A 21,649-nucleotide genomic window follows, 5' to 3' on the forward strand; every position below is an offset into this window, starting at 1 on the left:
AGCAGGGAACCTTGTACTGGGGTACACTGAGCACGAGCTGCCATCAGCAGGGTATTTTCCAAGAGATGTGTCGCTGCTCGGGTGATGAAGAGCACTGAGCTAAACTTTAACCAGCTCCCAGTCATACTGGGAACCCGACAGGTAAAAAACAAGGGGCAGTGTACAGGGAGCAGTGGGGAGCAACAGCCACCTTGAGCTGGGGTTGAGGTGCTCCCTGGCCGGGTTTGCTCAGGGCTGTGACACCCCAGGGCAGGATCTACCAGCAGCCCCACGGTCCAGCTGGTTCTGCCACTCTGTGCCAGCAGAGCCCAGAGCCAGGCTGTCTCAAACAAGAGATAGGCACAACCCAGACACTCCCTGACACGCTGTGACCTGACCCCGGCTAAAAACTGTCCCTGGACACCACTCTGGGACAAGGTTCAGGCCAAAAGGACAGATCCTCGGTATCCTGGGGGCTGACGGGACTCCAAAGACAGGACACATCAGTCCTGTAAACACAGGCAGCCTGTGCCTCCGATGACAACCACGAAACAGCCGGCTTTTATCATTATTTACTGCTTCTCTTTGATGTTTTAAAATTATTCTTCCCTAACCTCACTGAAGAGCATCTCCGCTAATTAGCCAGGAGCTGACAAAGCCATCAGAAGGTGCTGGCTGTGCCGGCAGGGCGGCTGGGAGGTGTCAGACCCTGCAAACAAAGATCCCTCCTTTTCCCCTCTCCCTGAGCAAAGCCCTCCCCGCGCTCAACATCACAGCCAGGCATTTGTCTCACACAAAGGCGACACTCAGGGCAATTCCCTTTGTGGTGGTGAGATGTTCCCTGTCTCCCATGATGGGTCACTTCTTGAACCCATCTGAGCTCGGAGAGGCCTCTTGTCCTCTTCCCCAGCCTCTCCTTGCTACTCCATTCCTCCGCCTTCTATTTAACTTAAACTGGAGGGACAGAAAACCAACGCTCCGGCTTCTAAAGAAGTTGAGGTGGAGCCTTTCGCCCCAGGGAAAGGAGTGGGGAGAGTCCTCTCCCTGCTTCTGGGGCCTGTGCCCAGGGAGGGCAGACGGACAGAGGGACAGCAGCCGCACCTCCTGCCAAAAGCCTCGTGGGAATGAGGATACGGCCTCGACAGAGGTGCTGGAATCAAAATAAATCAGCTCCGGGATCAGCAGGCGGTTTGGGCCGTTTCCTGCTACAGCAATCGTTCCAAGTCAGCAGGATCTTATTTGGAGCAGGGACAGCCTTTCCCTGGGTGACAGTGGCCAGGGGGACCGGGCAGCCTCATCCCACATCACCGCCCTTCCCGCTGCCCTCCGGCCCTGCCTTTCCTCAGCAGGAAGAGACACAGGAACACTGCTCCACCACCAGCTCCACACAGCACAGGAACAAAAAAAGGATAAAGGGAGAAGCCCTGAGACCTGCAGATTTCACCGGGAGCTTCTGCAGGGAAACAAAGCAGCAGACGTGAGGAATGCAAGTGGCCTATTTGCCCGGGCTGCTCTCTGCCTCCGGCAGCACGGACATGCCTCGGCTTGTCGTTCCAGGAGCTTTTGTTGCTCGGGGCTGGGGGCCTCTTTGTTTCCTTTACCCTTTCGCCAGGCTTGGTCACAGCCCGGTATTAAATTATTCAAATGATCTTGCTGGGCTTCACAGCTGAACTCCTGTGTGGAGAGCCCAGGCTGTGAAATCCCGAGGGCTCCAGCCCTCGCCGGAGCCCCCGGCCCAGCACAAAGCGCTCTGGTCCACATTGGTTTCCCCAGTCTTGAGCAAAAGATCCCAATATTCGAGCTGGTGACACCTCCAGCGCCAACATTGCAGTGCAAAGGTGTCATAAAGCCATAAAATCATCCACCTAACACCAGTACACTGATAGCAACCAGGTGCAGGGGGGGGGCACACCCCTGGATTTGGCAGCTCAGCCAGAGCAGGAGGAGCTTGGCTCCTGAAGCAGTGGCATTTTGGTACAAGACAAAAGGTATTAGAACCTCTGTCCTGCCTACTGCTGTCCCAGCCAAACCTCAGCCCTGGCAAGGGTGCAGAAGGAACATCAGCCCCTTCCTAGGGATGTTATTTAAATGTGGTGTGGGGCGAGGGGAGCCCGGAGCACTCTGAACAACACAGGCAAGAGAAATCTGATGCTGGAAGGAGCTGGAGCTGCTGCCAGCTTCACACAGGGAGGAGAGGCAGTGGCCCAGAGGGGCTCTGAGGCAATTGAACCCAGCCCTGCAACCACCCTGGTGCCCAGGTTGGTCTGGGAAGGGAAAGCACCTTCCCCGACACCGCGCTGAGCCGTCTCCGTAACCTGCAGCGCAGGAAAGTGCCAAAGGACTGGCAGAACCTTTGAATTCCAGTCGGCTTCCTGGGATAGCAGGGTGTAACCGCCTGCAAAGGCAGCTCCACAAGAAACAAAAAAGGCAGGGAAAAACCCGTGCACCCACCCTGCCAGGAGCCAAACAGGGAGGCTGTGTCTGCAGCCAGGGCTGCACACGCCTCTCCCGGCCGGACGGGACCTGCTCCCTGCCCCAGCCGGAGCCTGGCAGGCGAGGGAAGGAAGGGCAGGAGAGCTGCAGAAATTCATTACCTTCCACATGACAGAGGGATCAGTTGGCTTTTACCAGAGCCCGTCGAGGTTTCCCTCATTGAAAACAGGAAAGAATCACAAAAATAATTAGAGAGATTCCATCTCAGCCAGCTTATGAAAGCACCGACTTTATACACAACAGATTGGCAACAGCACAAAGATGGATGTGAAAGGCAAGAGCATTTGCAATGTCAGACAGATCAGAGACAGAAGCTCATCAAAAAATGGCCCAGGGCAAATGTAAGTTAAAAAAAGAAAAGAAGAGGAAAAAAATAAAGGAAAGGAAACGACCCTTCTGGAGACAAAAAACGTGACTGCTGTCCATAACACATAGATGTGCTTCTCCTGCCTGCAAAGACCTCTGGTGAAAACTCATCAGCTCCCTGGACAAATCTGGGTTAAAAAACTTTAAGTACTGACGATCATTGGCTGTGTTTTGCTGCCTTCCCTGGCTCAGCTGGGAGCCAGTGAGCCGGTCAGCAGCAGGACTGAGGGGCCTGAGGACAAATGTCAGCTGGAGGATCCTCCAGCGAGCTCCTGGGGCCAGGGGACGCTGTAATTGGAAAGCTCCAGGTGGCATCTGGGGAGAGCTGTGCAGCACAGGGAGGCTGCTTGTGCAGAGCTCAGCCAGCCGTGCAGGCAGGACCCTCCAAAGTGTGCTCAATAAATGGGTGAAACGTTTTAGGGGGGGGATGGGAAAGGACAGACTTCTCTAATTAGCAAAGAGGTTTGCATTTAGTCACCCAGCACAGCGCCTGGGGCCCTGACTCCAGACGCTGCTGTGCAAAGGCTGACAGCTCTCTCAGACACGGAGCTGTCAGCCTGGGCTGTGTAACCAGAAACAGTTTCCACAGAGGAAAACAACCTCTGTGCTCCTCTTCCACACAGGCACTTCCAGCAGGGAGGGGAAGAGGCACAGTGTGACCCCCTGAAGGCAGCACCCAAGCTCTGGGCACGTCCAGGGCAGTGACTTTCAGGCACTGTAGGTTCACAGTGACAATTCAATAAGTGAGACCAGCTCTGGTTCCTTGGGAACCATCGTTAGGAGCTCTCTGTTTCCAGACTGCTGCCTTCAGAGTGCAGCTGAGGAGCTCTGGAGCGTGGAGTGTGTCTGAGCCAGGCCACCATGGGCAGCAGGAAGAGCAGGATGTGGCTGCTCCCACTCACTGGGAAGGCGACTCCTCCACGACAGCTGAAACAAAAAGGGTAAAAAGCAAGATTTAGCTTGAAGCCCCACCTTGATGAAGCTGCAAGAAGTGTTCTGCCCACACAGGCCTGATACCCAACAGATGGGCACCAAAATCCCTGTCCCCTTCCCTACAGGAAGCCACTGCAAGACCTCAGTAGTGGCACAAGCGAGGCAACGCCCAGCAGACAGAGCCCAAGCAGGACCAAATGCAGCCACTTGACGTTTGTGCTCTCCTCCTCTCCAGCCTGGCTTCTCCCAGTGATTCTGTTTGCAGTGGGATTGAAAGAAGGGAGCAGCAGCAGCTCATGATAACCTGGGCAGCAGCCCAAACCAGTCAAAAGCAGAGTTAGCCCCACGGGAGGAGCAGAACGGCCGCCTCAAAGGTGGAGTGCAGCTCGCCTGTGCCAGCACCTCCCGGGCCAGATCACAGCAGCAATGACATCACGTGTGTCACCAGATCTCGTGTTCTCGCTGGAGAAATTTCCAGGCAGATTGAGCTGTGTGAAAGCCCAAATCTCAGCTCTTTACAGAGCTCTTAGTGCTTTTTTGCACGCTGGTTGCAGAGGGATGCTGGGGTAGGCAAGGCTGCTGCCCTCACACCGCTGAGTTTGCACTCCCAGTACTGGGACAGGACAAGGTTTCGGGCAGAGGGACAGCAGTGGGGCTGCACACTCAGTCCCTGCTCTTACAGGGCTGCAGGTGGGAGCCCACAAACCAGCTGCCACAGAGTGCAGGGTGACTCCAGCAGCGGAAGGGGAGAGCAGCCTGCGATCTTCCTGCAGAGACAAAACCCTTTTACTCCCATGACAAATACCCTACTTGTTCCCAAGCCTGGGGACTTGGCCATTCCCGTCCCCTTCACGTGGCAGTGCACATCACATGAGAGCTGGGCACTTGCAGGGCAGGAAGAGAGCCAGGGCCAGGGCCCATTCCGCTGTGCCGGGCCGTCAGCCGGGCCTCCTCCCCTCCGGGCTGTAATTAGCCTCCTTGAAGTGGGCTGGCACTGGAATCCCTCAGCCCAGGCTGAGGCCATAATCAGCCCAGCAGAGGAGGAAGAAAGGCCCCTGCAGCAGTCTGGGCCAGGCTCCCGTTGTACATCCAGGCAATGGAAGGGCAGGTCACGCCACGGGCACGTTTTAACCGAGCCACGATGCTGCCTTTGGCCCGAGCAGAGAGGAACCACAAAAACCATCGCTATCTTTTCCAAACCACAATGGAAAGGCAGTAGCCAAAATGACGCCTCAAATCTCAGCTTCTATTTCAGCAGCATCAATTAGAGAGCTGCTCTTTTTGGATGCTCTGTGGACTGCTGGCACGCCAGCTCCCCGCTGGCCGCAGCTTGGCCAGCCTACCTGTCTGGGAGTGCACGAGACAGCCTCTGCCATCCCTTTGCTCCCCTTGCCCAGTGGGAGAGGCAGTGTCACAGAGCTGAAGAGCAGCAGGGGAATTATTTTGGGCTTGAAGTTATTTCTATTCATCTACAGTTCAAGAAGGACTAGAATAACACTGAGCTTACGTGCCAGGGTTACTCGGCACAGCTCTGGTCACAAGGCATTGTGTCTGGCTGGGTCCTCATGGAGGGAATCACAGGGACAAAGCCTTTACTCACGCTTTACTGCCAGCAGCGTGTTCCCGTGGCAGCAGGCGACGGAGGTCACCAGGTATGGATGTGTCTCCTCCAGCTGCACTGGCCTTGGCACTCCTGTTTCCTCATCCTTCCTGCCCAGGCGTCCCCTGGCTCCTTTCCCCCACGTGCACACCTCGCCGTCTACAGAGGGACATAAACACCTCACTGCACACCCACCTTGGCCACAGCCAGGGCCTGCTGCAGCCCACAACACGGGGGCTTCAGTCTCACCTGCTCCGATGGCCACAGTGAAGGCATCTCCACAAGCCACCACGGTGACCTTCATCGTCTCGAGCCCCACAACCAGGTGGGGCACGCGGCTGTTGCGGCAGGAGTTGGTGCCCAGCTGCCCGTGCTGGTTGCTCCCAAAGGTGTAACAGTGGCCAGAGGCTGACAGCAGAGAGGAGAGACACAACTGAGTGTCACGTGGGACACACTGAAACCCCTGAAGCTCTTTGCTGTCTCCAGGCTGAGCTTCCTGCTCAGAGTTTTAACATTAGGAGCAGGGTGTCTCTTGAGAAACTGCCCAAGGGAAACAGGCAGAAGGAAGACAGGGAAAATGCAGGTACCCCCCTCTCAGAATTTGGGCACACACCCTCACCTGTGACAGCAGCTGAATGTGCTGTACCAATGTCAGCACACACAATGGGCTCTTGGTTCAAGGGGGCTGACTGGGCACACACAAACACAGTGGCCTCCTCCACCTGGTCTTCTGGGGAAGGCTCCTCTGTTGAGCTGATCCGGTCTAGGCCCAGCTTGTTACACCTGCACAGGGAAAATCTCTAGGATCACACAGGAATGTCTTCTGGAGCCCTTTGGTCACAACACAGACAGGCCCAGGAGGGTAAAATGTGGAGCGTGGACCCTCACCCCTCTTACCTGTTGCTCCCACAAGCAAGAATCTGGTTCTTCACGGTGAGGACCATGGAGGAATCGATGCCACAGATGACCCTCTGAGCCTCGTGCTCTGGAGGGACTGTCACCTGCTGGGGACAGTTGTGGCACTCCAGGGTGCCCAGCCCAAGCCGACCTGGCAGGAGGAACAGAGCAGGGAACAGCTGATGGCAACACACACCCTGAGCACAGCCCCACTGAGAGCAGCACTGACACAGCTGCTGCAGGAGTCCAGAAAGCAGCAAAAAACAAAGCACAGGGGTCCTGGAATGCAGCAAAACAGCTGCAGCTCTTCCACACCCACCCACCCTGGCACATCTGGAGGGGACTGTGGGCAAGCAGGGCCAGCAAAGGGAATGGGAACAGGCACAAGCCCTCTTCTGCAAAATAGACATCTCTTACCATTATCCCCCCTGCCCCAGGCGAACACTTCCCGTTCGTTGGAGACTGCCAGGACGTGAGACGCACCACAGGCCACCTGCACCATCTCGTAGCCCAGCAGGGCCTCCACAATCTTGGGCTGGCAGGGGAAGAGCAGCAGCCGTCAGCTGAGACCTCCCAGCCTGCCCGGCTGCTCCCATCCCTCCCACCCGGCCCCCCAGACTCAACACAGTGCTGGCAGCATCCCAGTTTTCATCCAACACAAATAACAGAGAAACTTCTTTTTTTTTTCCTGTTCCAAACAAGTCTTCAAAGGGATAAGAGACTACGTGCACGCAGCACAGAAGATAATGCAAACATCTCTGGGGCGGAAGAAAGCAGCCAGCACGAGAGTTTGGAGAGGGAAGAGGTTCAGCAAGGGTTGGGATTCGCCCCCCTGCCCATGTGGGGAGTGCCAGGGGCTGTGAACGCCTGCTCTGAGCAGGCAGGGGCTTGGTGCAGGATGCGTTGGCTCAAAGGCTCTTGTGCAGAGGAGCTGTGAGTTAACGGCTCAGATTCATTAGGGTGTGGAGGGACCAGGATCTCCACATTTCTCCCAGCCCCTGCTGTGACCTGCTGTTAGATCTGACACCTCGCCTCATACTCATTATCTTCCTCCAGTGAAAAGCACCATTTGTTGGGATCTGGCTGCTGCTTCCAACTGGTCTCCCCTCCCCAGCCATAAGCAGGGAGCAGCTCAGCTCTAGGAGGAGCAGGAACAAACGGGCCAGCTGACCACAGTGACAAATGGCACCAGTCCCCAGGCTCGGCTGGAAGCCATGGGCTGCTGCCACATCCGAGGGCAGGCGAGGAAGAAGCTGGAAGGGAGCAATGAGCCCTCAGCCCCAGAGTTCTGAGCCAATCGGAAACACACAGCTCTTCTTTAAATACTGGCTCTTTTGAAAAATAACTTTTCTCAGTGAACCCTGGCAGCTGCAGGCCAAGAGTGAAGCAGGCAGGTGTGTGATTGGAGGCAGGCTCCAAGCTGGGAGCCTGCCAACAGCAACCACAAGGCAGCTCTTGACTTCCCCCACGCTCAAAGGGATCATTGTGTAGGGGGGGGAGAGAAAGAGAGAGGCAGGTTGGGTCTTTTAAAACCCGCAGTGACAGGGAGAGGAGGGGGAGGGGGTCAGATGCCAGAGCATGCCTGGGATGCACATCCCTGGAGCTGGGATGAGCCCGCTCACGTGGTGCAAAAGCCATGATCCATCCTTTACCCTGGGGGAGCAGCACGCCCAGCACCCTCTCCACCAACCTGGCTCACATCCGTGAAGTTTCCGTGCCCCAAACAGCCATTGCTGCCGCTGCCGAAAGTCATGATTATCCCCCTGTCTGGAGGAGCAGAAAGGAGCCTTGTCAGTGGCACAGTGAGGCCCTGCAAGGCACACGTAAGGTCCTGCAAGGTGACACAGTCGAGGCGTGGCTGTGGCTCCCAGGACACTGGACCCACTCGGACTCAGAACAAGCTGCAGGGGCCACAAGCCTTCAGAGAGCTTCCAGGGAGCTGCAGGAGCTTCCAGGGAGCTGCAGCCTCACCGTGCTGCAACGGCTCAACAAACAAACAGCAGTGATAAGAGTGCTGAGATAACATTGCTGCAGCTGTGTACGCAGGAGCTGTGAACCCCGCGGTCTGTCAAGGTGTTAAAGTCACAGAGGCACTCCCTGAGCACTCCCTGAACCCTCTGCCCAGCAGAGGGGTGGCAGGAAACGCCATGGGAGGTTGGATAAACACATGCCCATGGAGTTTGCCCACTGTGTATCTGTGGTTTGCTGCCCTGACCCCCAGCAGAAGAGCAAACACAACTCCCACAGGACCACTGGGAGGGGTTTGCTCCACAAACATGGCCTTGGACTGGTGTGTGTGCTCCCCTTCCACCCAGAACACTTCCTGGACTGCTCTGAGGGGGCTTCAAACCCTGCTTTCCTGCAGTTTGAGGACAATCAGCCCTGCAGCAGCTCACACTGACTCCTCACTGACACCAGGCATTGCTGGCCACTGCATGTACCCATGTCATGCACACAGAGTATGCATCAGAGATTCTCCTCACACTGCAGTCCCCACTGTCAGTTCTGATTCCAGGTGACACCAGTGCAGCCAGGACAACAAGCATAGGAGATTTCATAGAATCATATAATAATTTAGGTCGGAAAAGACCTTTAAGATAATCTAAATCCAACTGTTTGTGGCCCTCCCCACTCCAGACAGTTTGGGACCAAGATGACCAGCGTGGCATCACAGGAGGACTGTGTCTGCCGTTTCTGACCCCCACATGATGCTACATGAGATGCCACAGAGGCCTCTGTGTCGCCCCAGCCCAGAGCATCCCTCTGGTTCCTCTCTGAGCAGGCTCCCCAACACCCCAGTGGGGTTTACGGGGTTCTGGGACCCAGGCAGGTGAAGGCAGGAGGCAGCAGCTCACCTGTGAGGCAGGCTGTGAAAAGATCACCACAGGACACATGTTTGATGGTCACTCCAGACTGGCCCTCCAGAAAGCGGGACACAAACTGAGGCTGGAGCTGCTCGGTGGCTCCTGGCAGAGAAGGACCCCCAGCAGCACCCATGGGAGGAGCCTGATGGAGAGAAGCCATGGAAGAGCTGGGTTGGAGAACACTGATGAACCCCTTCCCATAGGCTTATCAGCATTACCCACACTCTGGCTGGGACTGCAGTCCTGGAGCAGGCAGTGCCAAGGTCTGTGAGTGAGTAGAAAAGCCTCCTTCACAGAAATCACACATCCAAGGCTCCAGAGCAACTGCCTGCTCCAGGTTCCCTGTCACTCACCTCCCACAGGATGAGCCTCCCAGATTTGGTGACTCCAGCCTTCTGTGTCCTTCCAGCAGAGACCTGCACCACCTCAGTGTTCAGCATGGGCAGGCGGAGAGGGGTGGTGATCCCACTGCCCCACGTGTAGATGGATGACAGTGGAGGTGGGATTCCTGTCCTGGCTGAACCACATCGGACACCTGTGGGGCACAGAGAAATCATTCATGTGGATCCCTGACTCTCCTCTCACAGGAAAAGCCACAGCACCAGCCAGTCCAGGTGCCAGCACAGCTGTCAGAGCCAGACCCACGGGGCTGCAAGGCTCCTCCAGAGCTCAGGGAAGGTGACATCTCTTAAGTTCCTCTCTCCAGAACCCTGAGTGTCTCTGTGACTTGTGTCATCCAAAGGAAAGGGTCCTTCCCAATGGAGCTGAGTTGAACACACCATGCCAGAACTCACCCCTCTGCCTGGCACTGCTCGCCCGTCCCCCTGTCCGGCTGTGGGTCACTGTGGGCACCGGAGCCAAGGGTTTTTCAGGCCTGCCAAACCAAAATCCAGCCTTTAATGTCCTGCAGAGCCCTGGATCACAGAATGTCTGGGCAGAGCTACAGCAGAAGCCACGGGTGAATCACTCACAGCGCTGCTTTGTCAGTGCTTTAAACAACCTGAGAGAGGGGAGTTGGCACCAGTTCACTTCCCCCTGTGCTCACAACTCTCTGTTTGCTGTCACTGTGATGACAAGCCCACACCTGCCATGGCACCTGCCGGGCTCTGAGCCCCTGGGCCAAGCTCAGACAGCAGCAGCTGCACATTAGGCAGCACAGGAGAGATGCATTGGGAAAATGCTCTCTTTGGAGCTCAGAACAGAGGCAGTGAGCTGGTCAGACATGCTGTGGGCGGTGGCAGCCCCTCCCAAGGGACACTGAGGTGGCACTGTCACTTGCCTCCTCATTTTGACGCTGCCCACGTCTGTGTAGAGGTTCAGGAGGGGCCGGATGCAGATGGCCTGGGCCATGATCTCATTCAGCTGGGGCCGCTTGGAAGGGTCCAGATTGAGCATGCTGAGGATGAGCTGACGCAGGTCGGGGCTGTATCGATCCGATATTGGGGCAAACGTCCCACTCATGATCTTCAACACTAAGGCAGGAAGGTTCTGGAGAGAAAACAAGAGACAAACAGTGGCTGGGCAGTCAGGGGCGAGGCCAAGGAGGAAGGAGCTCTCAGCACTGCCCTCTGCCTTCACACTTCCCGGCTCGCTGAGAGGTGATCCCAGCATACATTTGCACCTCTGTGAGAGGCCAGGGCTCCCTGTGCTACGTGTAAACCACATCGCTCTTACCGCAGCTTCAAAAGCCCTCTTGAGGCTGGCGAGCTCGTAGAGCACACAGCCCAGGGCCCAGATGTCACTCTTCTGGTTGTAAGGCTTCCCTTCACAGAGCTCCGGGGAGATGTAGCACGGAGTTCCCACCACCTACAAAAGACAAAAATTTACCACAGCGCAGTGAAGTGAAAAGAGGAAGGCTTGGTGCAGGGCTGGCTGGAACACCACCATGTAAAGCTCCACAGAGCTGGGCTTTTGTTCCCTTGGCATTAACAGCTGCCTGACAATCTCAGTGAAAAACAAGAGGATTTGCCTTTCCAGTGACACATACAGTGATTGCCTCTAATTTTGCTTCTATCCACTTGAGAGAATCAGAGCCCAGAGTGCCGAGCGTGATACAAACGTCAGCTCAGATTAGCCCAGGTGGGGAGACACTCAAATGTCAAGCAGAGAAAGGAGATTAAGGCAGGATGGGAGTGCACAGGCAGGAATTTATTTGCTAAGGATGTGTCAGACAAGTCTGCAAACACCACCCCTAGCAGGAGCCACCCTGTCTGCCCTCACCAGTGGGCCCAGACACCCCATCCTCTCCCAGCTTTGGGCAGGTCTTTCTTACCTTTCTGCAGCCCACAGAGCCACAGCAAACTCGGGCATGAAGATATCAGCCAAGGAACAAAGCAGCATTGCCCTAAGCAACTTCCCAGAGACTACTGTGAGCCAAATCCAGAGTTTCCAGCCTGCTGCCATGGGGTAAGAAGCTCCCCCTGCCACTCACCGTGTAGGCTTTGCTCTTGCTGCTCAAGATTTTGGAGATGCCAAAGTCTCCGATCTTGACGATCATGCGGTGCTTGTCCAGGAGGATGTTCTGGGTCTTCAGGTCACGGTGCAGGATCTGCTTGGTGTGCACGTGGTGCAGGGCCAGGAGGATCTGCACAAAGAAGTGCAGGATGGTGTCCTCATCCAGCAAGGAATTACAGCGCTTGTGGATGAACTCTGCCAGAGTGCCCCCTGCAAGGAACAACAAAAGGCTGAGGGGATGGGGAGCTGCACAGGACAGCACAAACCTGGCCTAAAACTGAGGGGACATTGCCATTTTGGCATCCTAACAAGACAAGCATGTGGGAAAAACATCCTGGTGGGATACACAGCACAACCTCCAATGCTCCTGAACAACGGCAGCACAGTCGGTGGGAGGAAGAAACAGCCAGACAAAAGTTACTGTTGATATATTATCAAAAGTAGCAGGAAAAGAAACACTAAAATTACAGCTCTTGGAAGAGGACATAAACCTCCACAGCAGAACAAGATCAGCCTGTTCTGCAGAGGAGAATTCTTGCAGTCCAAGAGGCCACGTGGCACAGAGAGGCCCCTGTTGGGAGGGGAAGGTCCAGATTCAGGGCTTGTGTACAGCTTTTAGCAAATCCTCATGCAAATGTTGATTTCACCTGAAACTCCACTGGAAATCTCGTTAGAAATGTGGGGCCAACAGAGTTGACATAGGGAAATGTGCACGAAACCTGAGACAAGGGCAGATGGTAATATGCTGATCAGGGATAGAGGGGTTTGAAATCTCCTTGTTTTTGATATGGTTAGCAGGTGTAAGGCATATAAAAATGGAGTGGCTGAGCTGGAAGGGACCTTGCAAGGCTGCTGCTCAAGCAGGGCCACTGAGGTTGTCCAGGAACAGAATCTCTCTTTTGAGCACCTTCAAGGATGGTGACTCCACAACCTGCATCAATGCTTGGCTCATGGTCAGTTTGGTGTCCACCAAGAACCACTGATATTTTTCTACAAAAATGGCTCCTTAAGAGAGATATGCCTGGGCTCCTGGGGGGTGCAAAGCCCAGGATCTTTACAAGGAGCATGACATGAGACCACAGCAGCTTGACCCAAAGAGAGACAAGTGCTTGGCATCCCCTGGACCTGGCCAGAGACAGCTACAGGCACAGGGGGACAGCCAGGCCCACCTGGGGCGTATTCCATGGCGATCATGAGCGCCTTGTCCTCCAGGAAGTTCTCGTAGTACTCGATGACATTGGGGTGGCTGAGCAGCTTGAGGACCTGGCACTCGTTCTGCGCTGCCAGCCGCTCATCCTTGCTCATCTGCTCCACGGGGATCTGCTTCAGGATCACCAGCTTCTGGTCGGCCTTGCGCAGGCACAGGTGCACGATGCTGCGGGGACAGGGACGGGACCTCAGCGCAGGGACGGGGGACACAACACAGGGCCTGGCATCACCCTGGGGTGACATAGGTCGCCTGCAATCCTCGCGCCCCACTCTGTGCCGTGTCCCCCCGGGTGCCACACCCCAGCCAACCCCACATTGCCGTGGCCACAAGCGCCTCGCTGCCACGGGGACGTGGCTTAAAGACCTCCCGCCCGGAGGCAGAGAGACTGAAATCCTCCCCATCGCCCATCCCCGGCACCCCCTCACCCGAAGGCCCCTCTCCCCACCACCCGGATCCGCTCGTATTTCTCCATGCTCGGGCCCGGCTCCTCCCGTCTCCATGGAGACACTTCCGCGTTGCTACGGCGTCCGCGGGCGGACAAACCGCGCCGCGCGTGTGAGGCCCGGGGGTCTCCGTGTGTCCGTCTGGGCTGAGGGGGGTAACGCCAGCCCCCGCTTGGGTGGCACCCCAATGCCACCGGGACCTTCCTGGGCAGCACCCAAAGAGAGAGGCTTGGGGTGCGCTGGGCAGCCCGCCCCGACTGGGGGATGCCAGCAGGACCTCCCGCACCCCCGGAGAGTGGCGGTGTCCCCAGCAGCCTCCAGCCCCGAGCCTGGAGGGGCACCCACTGCCTGGGGCTGCGCTGCTGCAGGGCCAGCAAAGGGGCACGAGTCCGCTCCGTGGCTCCCCAGACCTGCTTTAGACCCCCCAGAACCACGAGCATCCCGGGGCCAGCCGTGATGGCGCCTATAGCGTGGAAGCGGGTCCTGCCCTGCACCCAGGAGTGGTGGCCTCTGTCCTGGAGTGGGGACAGTGACAGCAGTGGCACTGCCACGTGGCCCTGCTGCCATCTAGCGACTGCCAGCTCGGCTCACCGGGGGAGGGTCAGCCCCCGCTTCGCGCAAGCCAGCGCCCTGCAGCGATGGGGCAGGACCGCCACGCAGGAACCAGCACCACGCCGCGTTTTCGGCCTCACCCGACTGCAGCCTGGTATTAGGGGGTACCTTTGAGTGCCCCAGCTCCCGCTCCCATGTCCTGAGGTGAGCCTTTGCAGCTGCTCACACTACTTTTCCAAACACGATGTTTTCCCGGGCATATCCCCTACCCCCCGACACAATGCGCCGCAGCCACCGGCGACAGCCACACCGTGCCGGGGTCACACACACGGCGCAGAACAGATGTGCGAAGCCCACGCCAGCTGTGCATCACTGCGGCAGATGTGCAGAGCCCAGCACAGATGTGCAGTCCGCCACGCACACCAGTACAGACGGGCAGTATCTGACACCCACACGCGCGGTGTTGGGCACACACGTGCAACACCGCGCCCGTTCAGCAGCACCGCCCAGCAGGAACACACCCAGCACCCGCACACCCAGCACCCGCACACAGGTGCGACACCCGCCACACTCCGCACACGTGCGCGCACCGCCCCGCGCGTACGCGCGTACACACACACGGGGGGCGTGGCCAGCGCGCCGCTTATCAATGAAAGGCGCGGCCACGCCCCTCAGTGCCCGCCAAACCCGCGCAGGCGCGCGGGGGGAGGCGTGGCCAGCGCGGGAGGAGTGCCCAATGGGAAGGCGTGGCCCCGCGGGCGCATGCGGGGGGCGTGGCCAAGCAAAGGTGTGGTCGCAGGGGCGTGGCCCCGCGGCCCCGCCCGCCGCGGCCGCGCGCCGCCGGACTGGGCGCGATGGGCCCGGGCTGGCGGGCGGCCTCGGCGGCGCTGGTGGCCGGCAGCGTGCTGATCTTCGGGGCGCTGCGCCGGCTGGCTCTGGCCCTGCCACAGCCCGCCGCCGTACGGAGCCGGCCCGGCCGCGTCTGGCGCTGGAGGAACCTCCTCGTGTCTTTCGCACACTCCGTGCTGGCCGGGCTATGGGCCCTCTTCAGGTACCGGGCAGCGCGGGGGTACGGGGCACGGTGCACACGCTGCGAGCTGGGCACTCCTGAGGAGTGGGCAGGGGGTAGGGGGTCCCGTGTTCTCCGTCCCGGAACCTAGGCTGACCCCCTTCTTCCTCTCCTCACTGCCAGCCTCTGGAACTCTCCGGAGCTGCTCTCCGACATACAGGACGGCTACAGCGTCTCAGGGCACCTGCTGGTCTGCTTTTCCTCAGGTAAGGAGCCAGGCAGGGCAATGGCCGCAGCCACGCCGCCGGACTTAGCCCACTCCCTGTTCAGCCTCGCTCGGTATGCTGGCTCAGGACGAGCCACCGGCTCGAGGGCTGGGCAGCTCCATGTTTCCTGCCTTAATCATGAGCGTGGAGACCACAGGCTGCCAACCCCCAGGAAATAGCCGTGTCTCCATACCCAGACGGGGCGGAGGTGTTTTTGATACCTGAAGAGCAGTCACACCACCCTTCTCCTCCTCGCTGCTCCTCCTTTCCACACTGGGTCACAGCGCACAAGCCAGACCTGCTGAACGCTCTCCTTCATCCCACAGGCTACTTCATCCACGACACCCTTGACATCATCTTCAACTATCAGTCCCGCTCGTCTTGGGAGTACCTGGTGCACCATGCCATGGTGAGTATGGCCAGCACAGGGGGCTACACACACCCCAGGGCTCAGCCCACCCAGGTTTCATGGGCTATGGCGGGGCAGGCTGGAGCCCTTCCCTCTGCCCCGCCCTGGCTGCCAGGTAGGCTCTGCATCAACAAGGCAAGGGCGCCTGGTGGGGCAGGACGTCTGCCAGCATCGGCTCCGAGCGCCTGGAGCCAGACAGGCTGCCGAGCTGGGAGGGGGAAGAGCTGGAGGCTCATCCCTGCACAGGGAGGTGTAACTGGTCCTGGGGGGATCTGGCTTTCCAGACTGGTTTTCTCTAAGCTCAGCTGCCTGCTGTCATCTCTGGGTGGGGAGAACAGCACTGTGCGCTCTGACTGAGGGTGGGGAAGGACTCGCTTTCCCTAGGGCAAGGTGAGCTGACCCTGCTCTGTGTGTATTGTGTGTATATCCCAGGCCATCTCTGCCTTTGTCTCGCTCATCATCACCGGCCGCTTCCTGGTGGCAGCGGTGCTGCTGCTGCTGGTGGAGGTGAGCAACATCTTCCTCACGGTGCGCATGCTGCTGAAGATGAGCAACGTGCCTTCCCCGGCGCTCTACGAGGCCAACAAGTACATCAACCTGGTGGTGTACTTCGCCTTCCGCCTGGCGCCCCAGGCTTACCTCACCTGGTACTTCCTCCGCTACGTGGAGGTGCAGGGCCAGGGTGCCTTCCTCACTGCCAACCTCCTGCTGCTCGACGCCATGATCCTCATGTACTTCTCCCGCCTCCTCCGCTCCGATTTTTTCCCCTCCCTGCGCAAGGGCTCTGCGGGGAGAGATGTAGATGGTGAGAAGTTTCTGATAGACTGAGATGTGCGCGCCAAGGGTGACCCGAGCTCCGGCTCCTGGAAGTTTTGGGCTCTCCAGAGCTGCTCTGATGTGCCTTAGGGCTTGCTCCCTGGCCCCAGGCCCTGCCTTCACCTGCTCTTCTGCCGAAAAGCAAAGCGCTTCCCTGCTGGACCAGCCCGACAGCTTCACCGAGCTGTGGGGATGCTGCTGAAGCCAGAGGCATGGCCGACGGAGAAGCAGCCCAAGCCAGCTTCCCTGCAGGCAGCTGGAGGGCCACGGGTGGCTGCACTTCGCAGCTGATGGCCTGGAGGGGTTGCGAGGGAGGGGACGAGTCCCTCCCGTGGTGATGTGGGTGGTATGTGCATTAAAATCAGTCTCTCTACTGCTGCCACAGCACACCTGGGCTGGCTCTTCTGTGGGGCAGAGCAGGTTGGGGACTCCCCCTGGGCCAGGGACGTGGGAAAGGATGTGCCCCATTCCCAGAGGAGGGCTGGCACTTCTCGGGGAGGGAGAGGGCACATTCCTGCTGCTTGCTTTGTTCTAGGGACCTTTCAGCCTGCTGGGTCCTGCCAACCCAGTTGAGCCTTGAACAGCACAGCTCTGTCCCTCACATGGATGGGTTCCTCTGCTCTTCCAGAGACCCAGGGCTGTGCAGAACAGTTGAAGGGAAGCAGGAGAGGTACCAAGCCTTGTGTCAGTGCCTGACCTGCCTGTCTCCAGCCTGGCGGTGAGGAGCCTGGCTGGGCTGCGTGACTCACCCGGCAGCCACGTGAAGTGGAGCTGGCACAGAAAAGCCATGTGAGGCCAAGGGCTCTTCCTGGAATATTGCTGCATGCTTGCATCCCCCTGGAGCAATCTTCACTGGCACAGCGCAGCTGCAGCCCTGTGAGCATGCTGGGCCCTCTCCTGCAGCCACAGGCCCAGGATGGCTCCAGCAGCTCTCCTGGAGCAGTGGGAGGAGAAGGGAGAGTGGGGCCACTAGGGGAACGGGGCCAGAACTGGCCCAGCCGGTCCTGTGGAGCACCAGAGAGGCAAATCCTGCTGATGTGACAGCTCCAGGATGGCACCAGATCGGCATTAGCAGTGGGGCTTAGAAGGGACTCCTGCCCAGCCCCTGCTTCGGGCAGATCTGTCCCACCCAGCCCAGCACCTGCCCAGCTCAGGCAGAGACAGGCGCTTCGGTTGAAACAAGCTGGTGATTAAGGGCAGACAGTAGGGGATCATCTTTCCACCAGAGAGCTGGGAAACACCCCACAGGATCTGGATCCTGCTGGGACTCCCTGGTGAGCATTGACACCAGTCCCAGGAAGAGTCTGGCAGCTTGAACAGAGATGTGATAGCTGGGACAGTGTGGGCAGGGATCGATGCCAGCTCCAAACCTGCTGCCTCGTCCCTCCTTGCTCGAAGCAGAGCTCAGCAGCCCTGGCAGGGCTCAGCCTTGCTCTCAGCAGCACTACATCTGCAATCACCCCATAACTAAGCCCAAATGTTAATTTTCCCCTCACCCCTATTGCTGCACACATTCCCCCTTGTCTCCCCACATGAAGCAGACGTGGCTCTGTCCCAGCAGGTCACAGCCTGAGACCAGCCCACACTTCCCTGTCCTTAAACCAGTGTGGAAACCAGGCATGACAAAGCTTCCCAGAGGAGGGACCACAGCTCCCTGCTGTTCCCCTCCTGGCTTCCAGCAGGAGCATCCCCCAGCAGGGCAGCTGTGGATCAGGCAGGCTGCCAGCCAGGAGCAAGAGGCAAGTGAAGTGCCAGGGCAGCACCACTGGGTGAGCTGAGGTAAGGCCAGGGCTGACTGCAAGTCATGCTCATGTGGAATCCCTCCCAGCCTCTGGCTGCAGCACATCCAGGCTCTCCACACCAAATCCTTGCCCAGCAGTGACAGCAGCTTTACTACAAGAGGGGCAACTTCTCCCACATCTTTCTTGAGGTGACTACATTTAAAAAGATGGCCCGGGGGGGGTCAGGGGACTCTGCTGCTATTCACGCACAGGGAAAAGGCTGGGTTGGAGGGGCCAGGAAAGCAGCACTCCTCCCTCCAGGCAGTTTTTCATCCCTTGTAGCAGGCAGGGAGCACCTCCAGCCCACCTCACCCAAGCCCAAATGAGGGGTGTCAAGCCAGAGCCACACAGCCCAGCACAAATCTCCACCTCAGTCCTGAGACCAGCTCCGGCTTTCCATCCACCACCATCCTGGGACTCTGCCACCCTCCATAAGAGGCCTGAAGGAACTCTGAGTCCCACCATTCAAAAGCTCAATTACCCAATCAATATTTGGTCACTGCTTTCATCATCTTTCTCAAGTCAAGGCTAAGTATGTACTTAGACTCAAGTACCCTGAAGACTTTTCTGTAATTCTTCCATTCCCTGCTCACCCAGTGCTCCACGTTCTCCTGACTCCAAACACTCTAAAAGTTGGATTCATGTACAGACTTAAAGCTAAACATTGCAGAGGTAGCATTTAGAAACAGCCCTAAGGACAGTGAACCCTGTGAGGAACAGCAACAGGGAAACACACACTGCTAGCAAATAGAGCAGAGATTGTGCCAGAAAAACCCACAAAGCCTCTGCTGCTGTATTAAGCAGGAGGGTTCCAAGTGAACCTGCAGCATAAGCAGAGAGCTGATACGCTGGGGAAATGGTGTGACAGGTCACTTGTGTCACATCAGAGCCATTGGCAGGTTTTTGTTGTGGCCACCCATGGTCTGCTCCACAAGGAAGTGAGGTAGGACACCCAAAACACTGATCACAAACACACTGTGCAAGAAAATGCAAGACACAAGAGGTCAAGGCATAAATGAAATGTAGAGATATTTGAGAATTAGGTGTCACCTCATGTTCACAGGACCCCAGACACCCTCTGAGTAGGGCAGCACTGCCCACGACCCTCTCATGGAACAGCTCTGCCCACCCACTGCCAGGAAGGGAAGGAGGAACCCCTTCAATGAAATGAAGGCCCAAAACTGCTGGGTGCTCTGTTTCACATGGGCTGTGCTGTCACAAACCACAAGAGCCCTCAGTGGTGTCACAATGTTTATTAATAGTCTGTACAGTCCTCGGCAGATGCAGTTTAGATGATTCCAATCTGGAAAGAAGCAAAGCATGTTAAAACAGATGTTAAGGTGGCAGAAAGGCAGAGCCTCCACCACTGATATCACTGCACCTCCCCAGGATTCCTGTCCTCCAAGGCTTCTTCCTCCCAGACCTGCCCAAGAGCTTTACACATCCACTTTGTACACTTATTCCACAGGGATCCTTGTGCTGTACGTTCCCCTGCTCCACTCTGTATGCACCACCTCTGCCTCCTGCCTACCTCAACCACGCTGAGGACTGAACTGACTGAGAATGTGGCTCCTCAAGACTCAGATCCTCTCTAGCTAAAAGGCCACAGAAGTGCCACCACACTTGAAGCACAAGTACCTCATGAAGAAACTCAGGAAAAGCAATCAGTGGAGGAGACACGAGAAAAGTTGCAAAAAAAAAAAACCTTTAAAGTTTCAAAGACATATCTCACCTTGTTGGCCACATCCAGTGCATCATAATCTGGAGCCAGTCGGACGTAAGCCTTCTTCTCTCCATCAGGCCTAGGGAGAAACAGGAGGCATCAGAACAGAGGCAACTCCTCCCCCCTGCTCCATATTCCTGCAATTTCCATGTGCATCAGTGGTTCCTTTGGAAACATCACATTACTCAGTGATGTAAAAGTTTACATCATTTGCACAGGACTCTGTGTGTGTCAGAAGTGCTCCTTGAAGAGGCAAAGAGTCCCCTGAGGAAACCAACCCTCCGGGTCTGCCAACATTTCCCACTTCTACCAAGATGTGCTAAGTCAAAAGCTGTGCTTGGCTATGGAGCTTTATCCCACATCCGCTGAATCTCACACGTGTTCCCATTTTCTGCCAAAATTAAGCACCTCATACCCATCAGGGACCTGTTCTCCCCCTTCTCACCTAATCAATGTGTTGACCTTGGCCACATCGATATCGTACAGCTTCTTGACAGCCTGTTTGATCTGGTGCTTGTTTGCCTTGACATCCACAATGAACACCAGAGTGTTGTTATCCTCAATCTTCTTCATCGCTGATTCTGTGGTCAGAGGGAACTTGATAATGGCATAATGGTCCAGCCTGCAAGAGAGGTCCTATGATTAACAGAGGGCTGGCACGCGCTCCTCTGCATTTCAGGGTCTTTCTTTCTTTGGGGTGCATCAGTCACCTAAGGTTATAATCACAAACTCTCAGGCTTTGGTCGCTTAAAATCATCACCTGCATCCCAAACCACCAGGACCCCACAGCAGCCCATTCACGGGGCTGCTCCCACCCCGCAAACTCCCCGGCAGGGCAGAGCCCCACACCCCACACGCACTTGTTTCTCCGTGGGGCGCTCTTCCGGGGGTATTTGGGCTGCCTCCGCAGCCGCAGCGTCTTGGGCCTGCGGAAAGTGGGCGACGTGCGGATCTTCTTCTTCTTGTGACTGTGGACCCCCTTCAGGACGGCCTTCTTGGCCTTCAGCGCCTTTGCTTTCGCCTCTGTCTTGGGAGGCACAGCTGTGAGGAGAGCTCAGTCAGCCCCACAAGGATCGGCAGGGTCGGGATGCGCTCCCCAGCCCGGCACGGCTTCCCCCGGTCAATGAGCAGGAGCTCACCCAGCCGCCCGCACTCCCTCATCCCACCAAAATGAGCTTCAAAATGCCTAACCGAATTATAAGTCTCCCGTTTCCGTGCGGGAAAAGGCGCTTATTCCCTCCCCACGCACATCGAGATGGGAACACCCCCCACCTCCCCCAGACAGCCCGGCAGGCCTGTCCCGCCACCTCCACGTGCCTCTACCCAACACAGCGCTGGAACCCTGCGTCACTCCCGCTTCGCTCAACCCGATCCCCACACACACACCAGCACCCCGCGGGGTCCCACGAGCCGCCCCGCGCCCCCAACACGGACACAGCGCCCCGCGCCCTCACCCTCCTTCTTCGCCTTGGGCGCCATCTTGGCCAGGCGGAAGCCGAAAGGGGTCTCCCGCGCCGCGCCGCACGGGCTTATACCCCCAAATCTCGCGGGAACAAAACGGAAACACCATCACCCCGCCGCCCAAATCTCACGAGATCTTCGAAGCATGCCGGTAGTGGTAGTACTCATTAACGGACTCGTGCGCGCACGCGCAGAGGTGTCCCGCGCGCCGCGGGGCGTCTTGGGAGTTGTAGTCTGGCACGCTGCTGTCCCTCCCCGCCGTCGTGGCGGTGCGGGACCGGGGTGAGCCCCGGGGTGGCGGGGGATTACCGGGCTCCTGTTTGCGGTGGTAGCAAAGCAACGGCCCAGTCCCGGAGTAACCGGCGTCCTGGCCCCTCCCACGCCCCCGTTCGG

General features: G+C 57.6%; 3 protein-coding genes and 2 non-coding genes across 9 annotated transcripts; 1 reads left to right on the top strand and 4 right to left on the bottom strand.

Annotated features, from left to right (window-relative positions):
- Positions 1 to 2,657: 2,657 nt before the first annotated feature.
- On the bottom strand, positions 2,658 to 16,205 carry NEK8 (NIMA related kinase 8). Of its 5 annotated transcripts, none has more exons than XM_033078447.1 (15): positions 16,120 to 16,205; positions 12,756 to 12,961; positions 11,564 to 11,796; positions 10,807 to 10,938; positions 10,412 to 10,620; positions 9,927 to 10,006; positions 9,486 to 9,667; positions 9,124 to 9,274; positions 7,959 to 8,035; positions 6,686 to 6,803; positions 6,269 to 6,419; positions 5,991 to 6,154; positions 5,621 to 5,779; positions 5,372 to 5,530; positions 2,658 to 3,765 (listed from the first exon to the last, which is right to left on the bottom strand). In XM_033078447.1, the coding sequence occupies exons 2-15, from the start codon at positions 12,889 to 12,891 to the stop codon at positions 3,737 to 3,739; spliced, it is 1,980 nt and encodes a 659-aa protein (XP_032934338.1). In that variant the 5' UTR covers positions 12,892 to 12,961; positions 16,120 to 16,205; the 3' UTR covers positions 2,658 to 3,736. The 5 variants fall into 5 exon arrangements, with proteins under 5 accessions (XP_032934338.1, XP_032934340.1, XP_032934339.1 ...); XM_033078449.1 differs by lacking the exon at positions 16,120 to 16,205 and adding an exon at positions 15,288 to 15,375; XM_033078448.2 differs by lacking the exon at positions 16,120 to 16,205 and adding an exon at positions 13,650 to 13,791.
- On the top strand, positions 14,609 to 16,678 carry TLCD1 (TLC domain containing 1). Its single transcript, XM_033078451.1, has 4 exons — positions 14,609 to 14,842; positions 14,984 to 15,066; positions 15,393 to 15,475; positions 15,908 to 16,678. The coding sequence occupies exons 1-4, from the start codon at positions 14,646 to 14,648 to the stop codon at positions 16,301 to 16,303; spliced, it is 759 nt and encodes a 252-aa protein (XP_032934342.1). The 5' UTR covers positions 14,609 to 14,645; the 3' UTR covers positions 16,304 to 16,678.
- A 2,632-nt stretch (positions 16,679 to 19,310) lies between these two features.
- RPL23A (ribosomal protein L23a) lies at positions 19,311 to 21,389 on the bottom strand. The gene is made up of 5 exons (XM_033078562.1): positions 21,250 to 21,389; positions 20,656 to 20,836; positions 20,241 to 20,417; positions 19,805 to 19,874; positions 19,311 to 19,375 (listed from the first exon to the last, which is right to left on the bottom strand). Exons 1-5 carry the CDS (start codon positions 21,272 to 21,274, stop codon positions 19,361 to 19,363), a joined length of 468 nt encoding a protein of 155 aa, XP_032934453.1. The 5' UTR covers positions 21,275 to 21,389; the 3' UTR covers positions 19,311 to 19,360.
- Positions 19,946 to 20,011, bottom strand: LOC117006237. The gene has a single exon (XR_004419975.1). It is a non-coding gene; the product is annotated as a small nucleolar RNA SNORD42 (small nucleolar RNA).
- Positions 20,492 to 20,562, bottom strand: LOC117006238. Its single transcript, XR_004419976.1, has one exon. It is a non-coding gene; the product is annotated as a small nucleolar RNA Z17 (small nucleolar RNA).
- Positions 21,390 to 21,649: the final 260 nt, after the last annotated feature.

This window comes from Catharus ustulatus, chromosome 22 (genome assembly GCF_009819885.2).
Source record: "Catharus ustulatus isolate bCatUst1 chromosome 22, bCatUst1.pri.v2, whole genome shotgun sequence".
NCBI classification, from domain to species: domain Eukaryota; kingdom Metazoa; phylum Chordata; class Aves; order Passeriformes; family Turdidae; genus Catharus; species Catharus ustulatus.

Bases quoted from the DNA above. Each gene is read 5' to 3' on its own strand.
- NEK8 (XM_033078446.2), bottom strand. From the start codon at position 13,268: ATGGAGAAATACGAGCGGATCCGGGTGGTGGGGAGAGGGGCCTTCGG. The intron at 12,962-13,221 runs GTGAGGGGGTGC...CTGTCCCCGCAG, and splicing joins GTGGGGAGAGGGGCCTTCGG to CATCGTGCACCTGTGCCTGC. The intron at 6,804-7,958 runs GTTGGTGGAGAG...TTCCCCTGCCAG, and splicing joins ACTTCACGGATGTGAGCCAG to CCCAAGATTGTGGAGGCCCT.
- TLCD1 (XM_033078451.1), top strand. From the start codon at position 14,646: ATGGGCCCGGGCTGGCGGGCGGCCTCGGCGGCGCTGGTGGCCGGCAGC. The intron at 14,843-14,983 runs GTACCGGGCAGC...CCTCACTGCCAG, and splicing joins GGGCTATGGGCCCTCTTCAG to CCTCTGGAACTCTCCGGAGC. The intron at 15,067-15,392 runs GTAAGGAGCCAG...TTCATCCCACAG, and splicing joins GCTGGTCTGCTTTTCCTCAG to GCTACTTCATCCACGACACC.
- RPL23A (XM_033078562.1), bottom strand. From the start codon at position 21,274: ATGGCGCCCAAGGCGAAGAAGGAGG. The intron at 20,837-21,249 runs GTGAGGGCGCGG...CTCTCCTCACAG, and splicing joins GCCCAAGGCGAAGAAGGAGG to CTGTGCCTCCCAAGACAGAG. The intron at 20,418-20,655 runs GTGCGTGTGGGG...CCTCTCTTGCAG, and splicing joins AGCGCCCCACGGAGAAACAA to GCTGGACCATTATGCCATTA.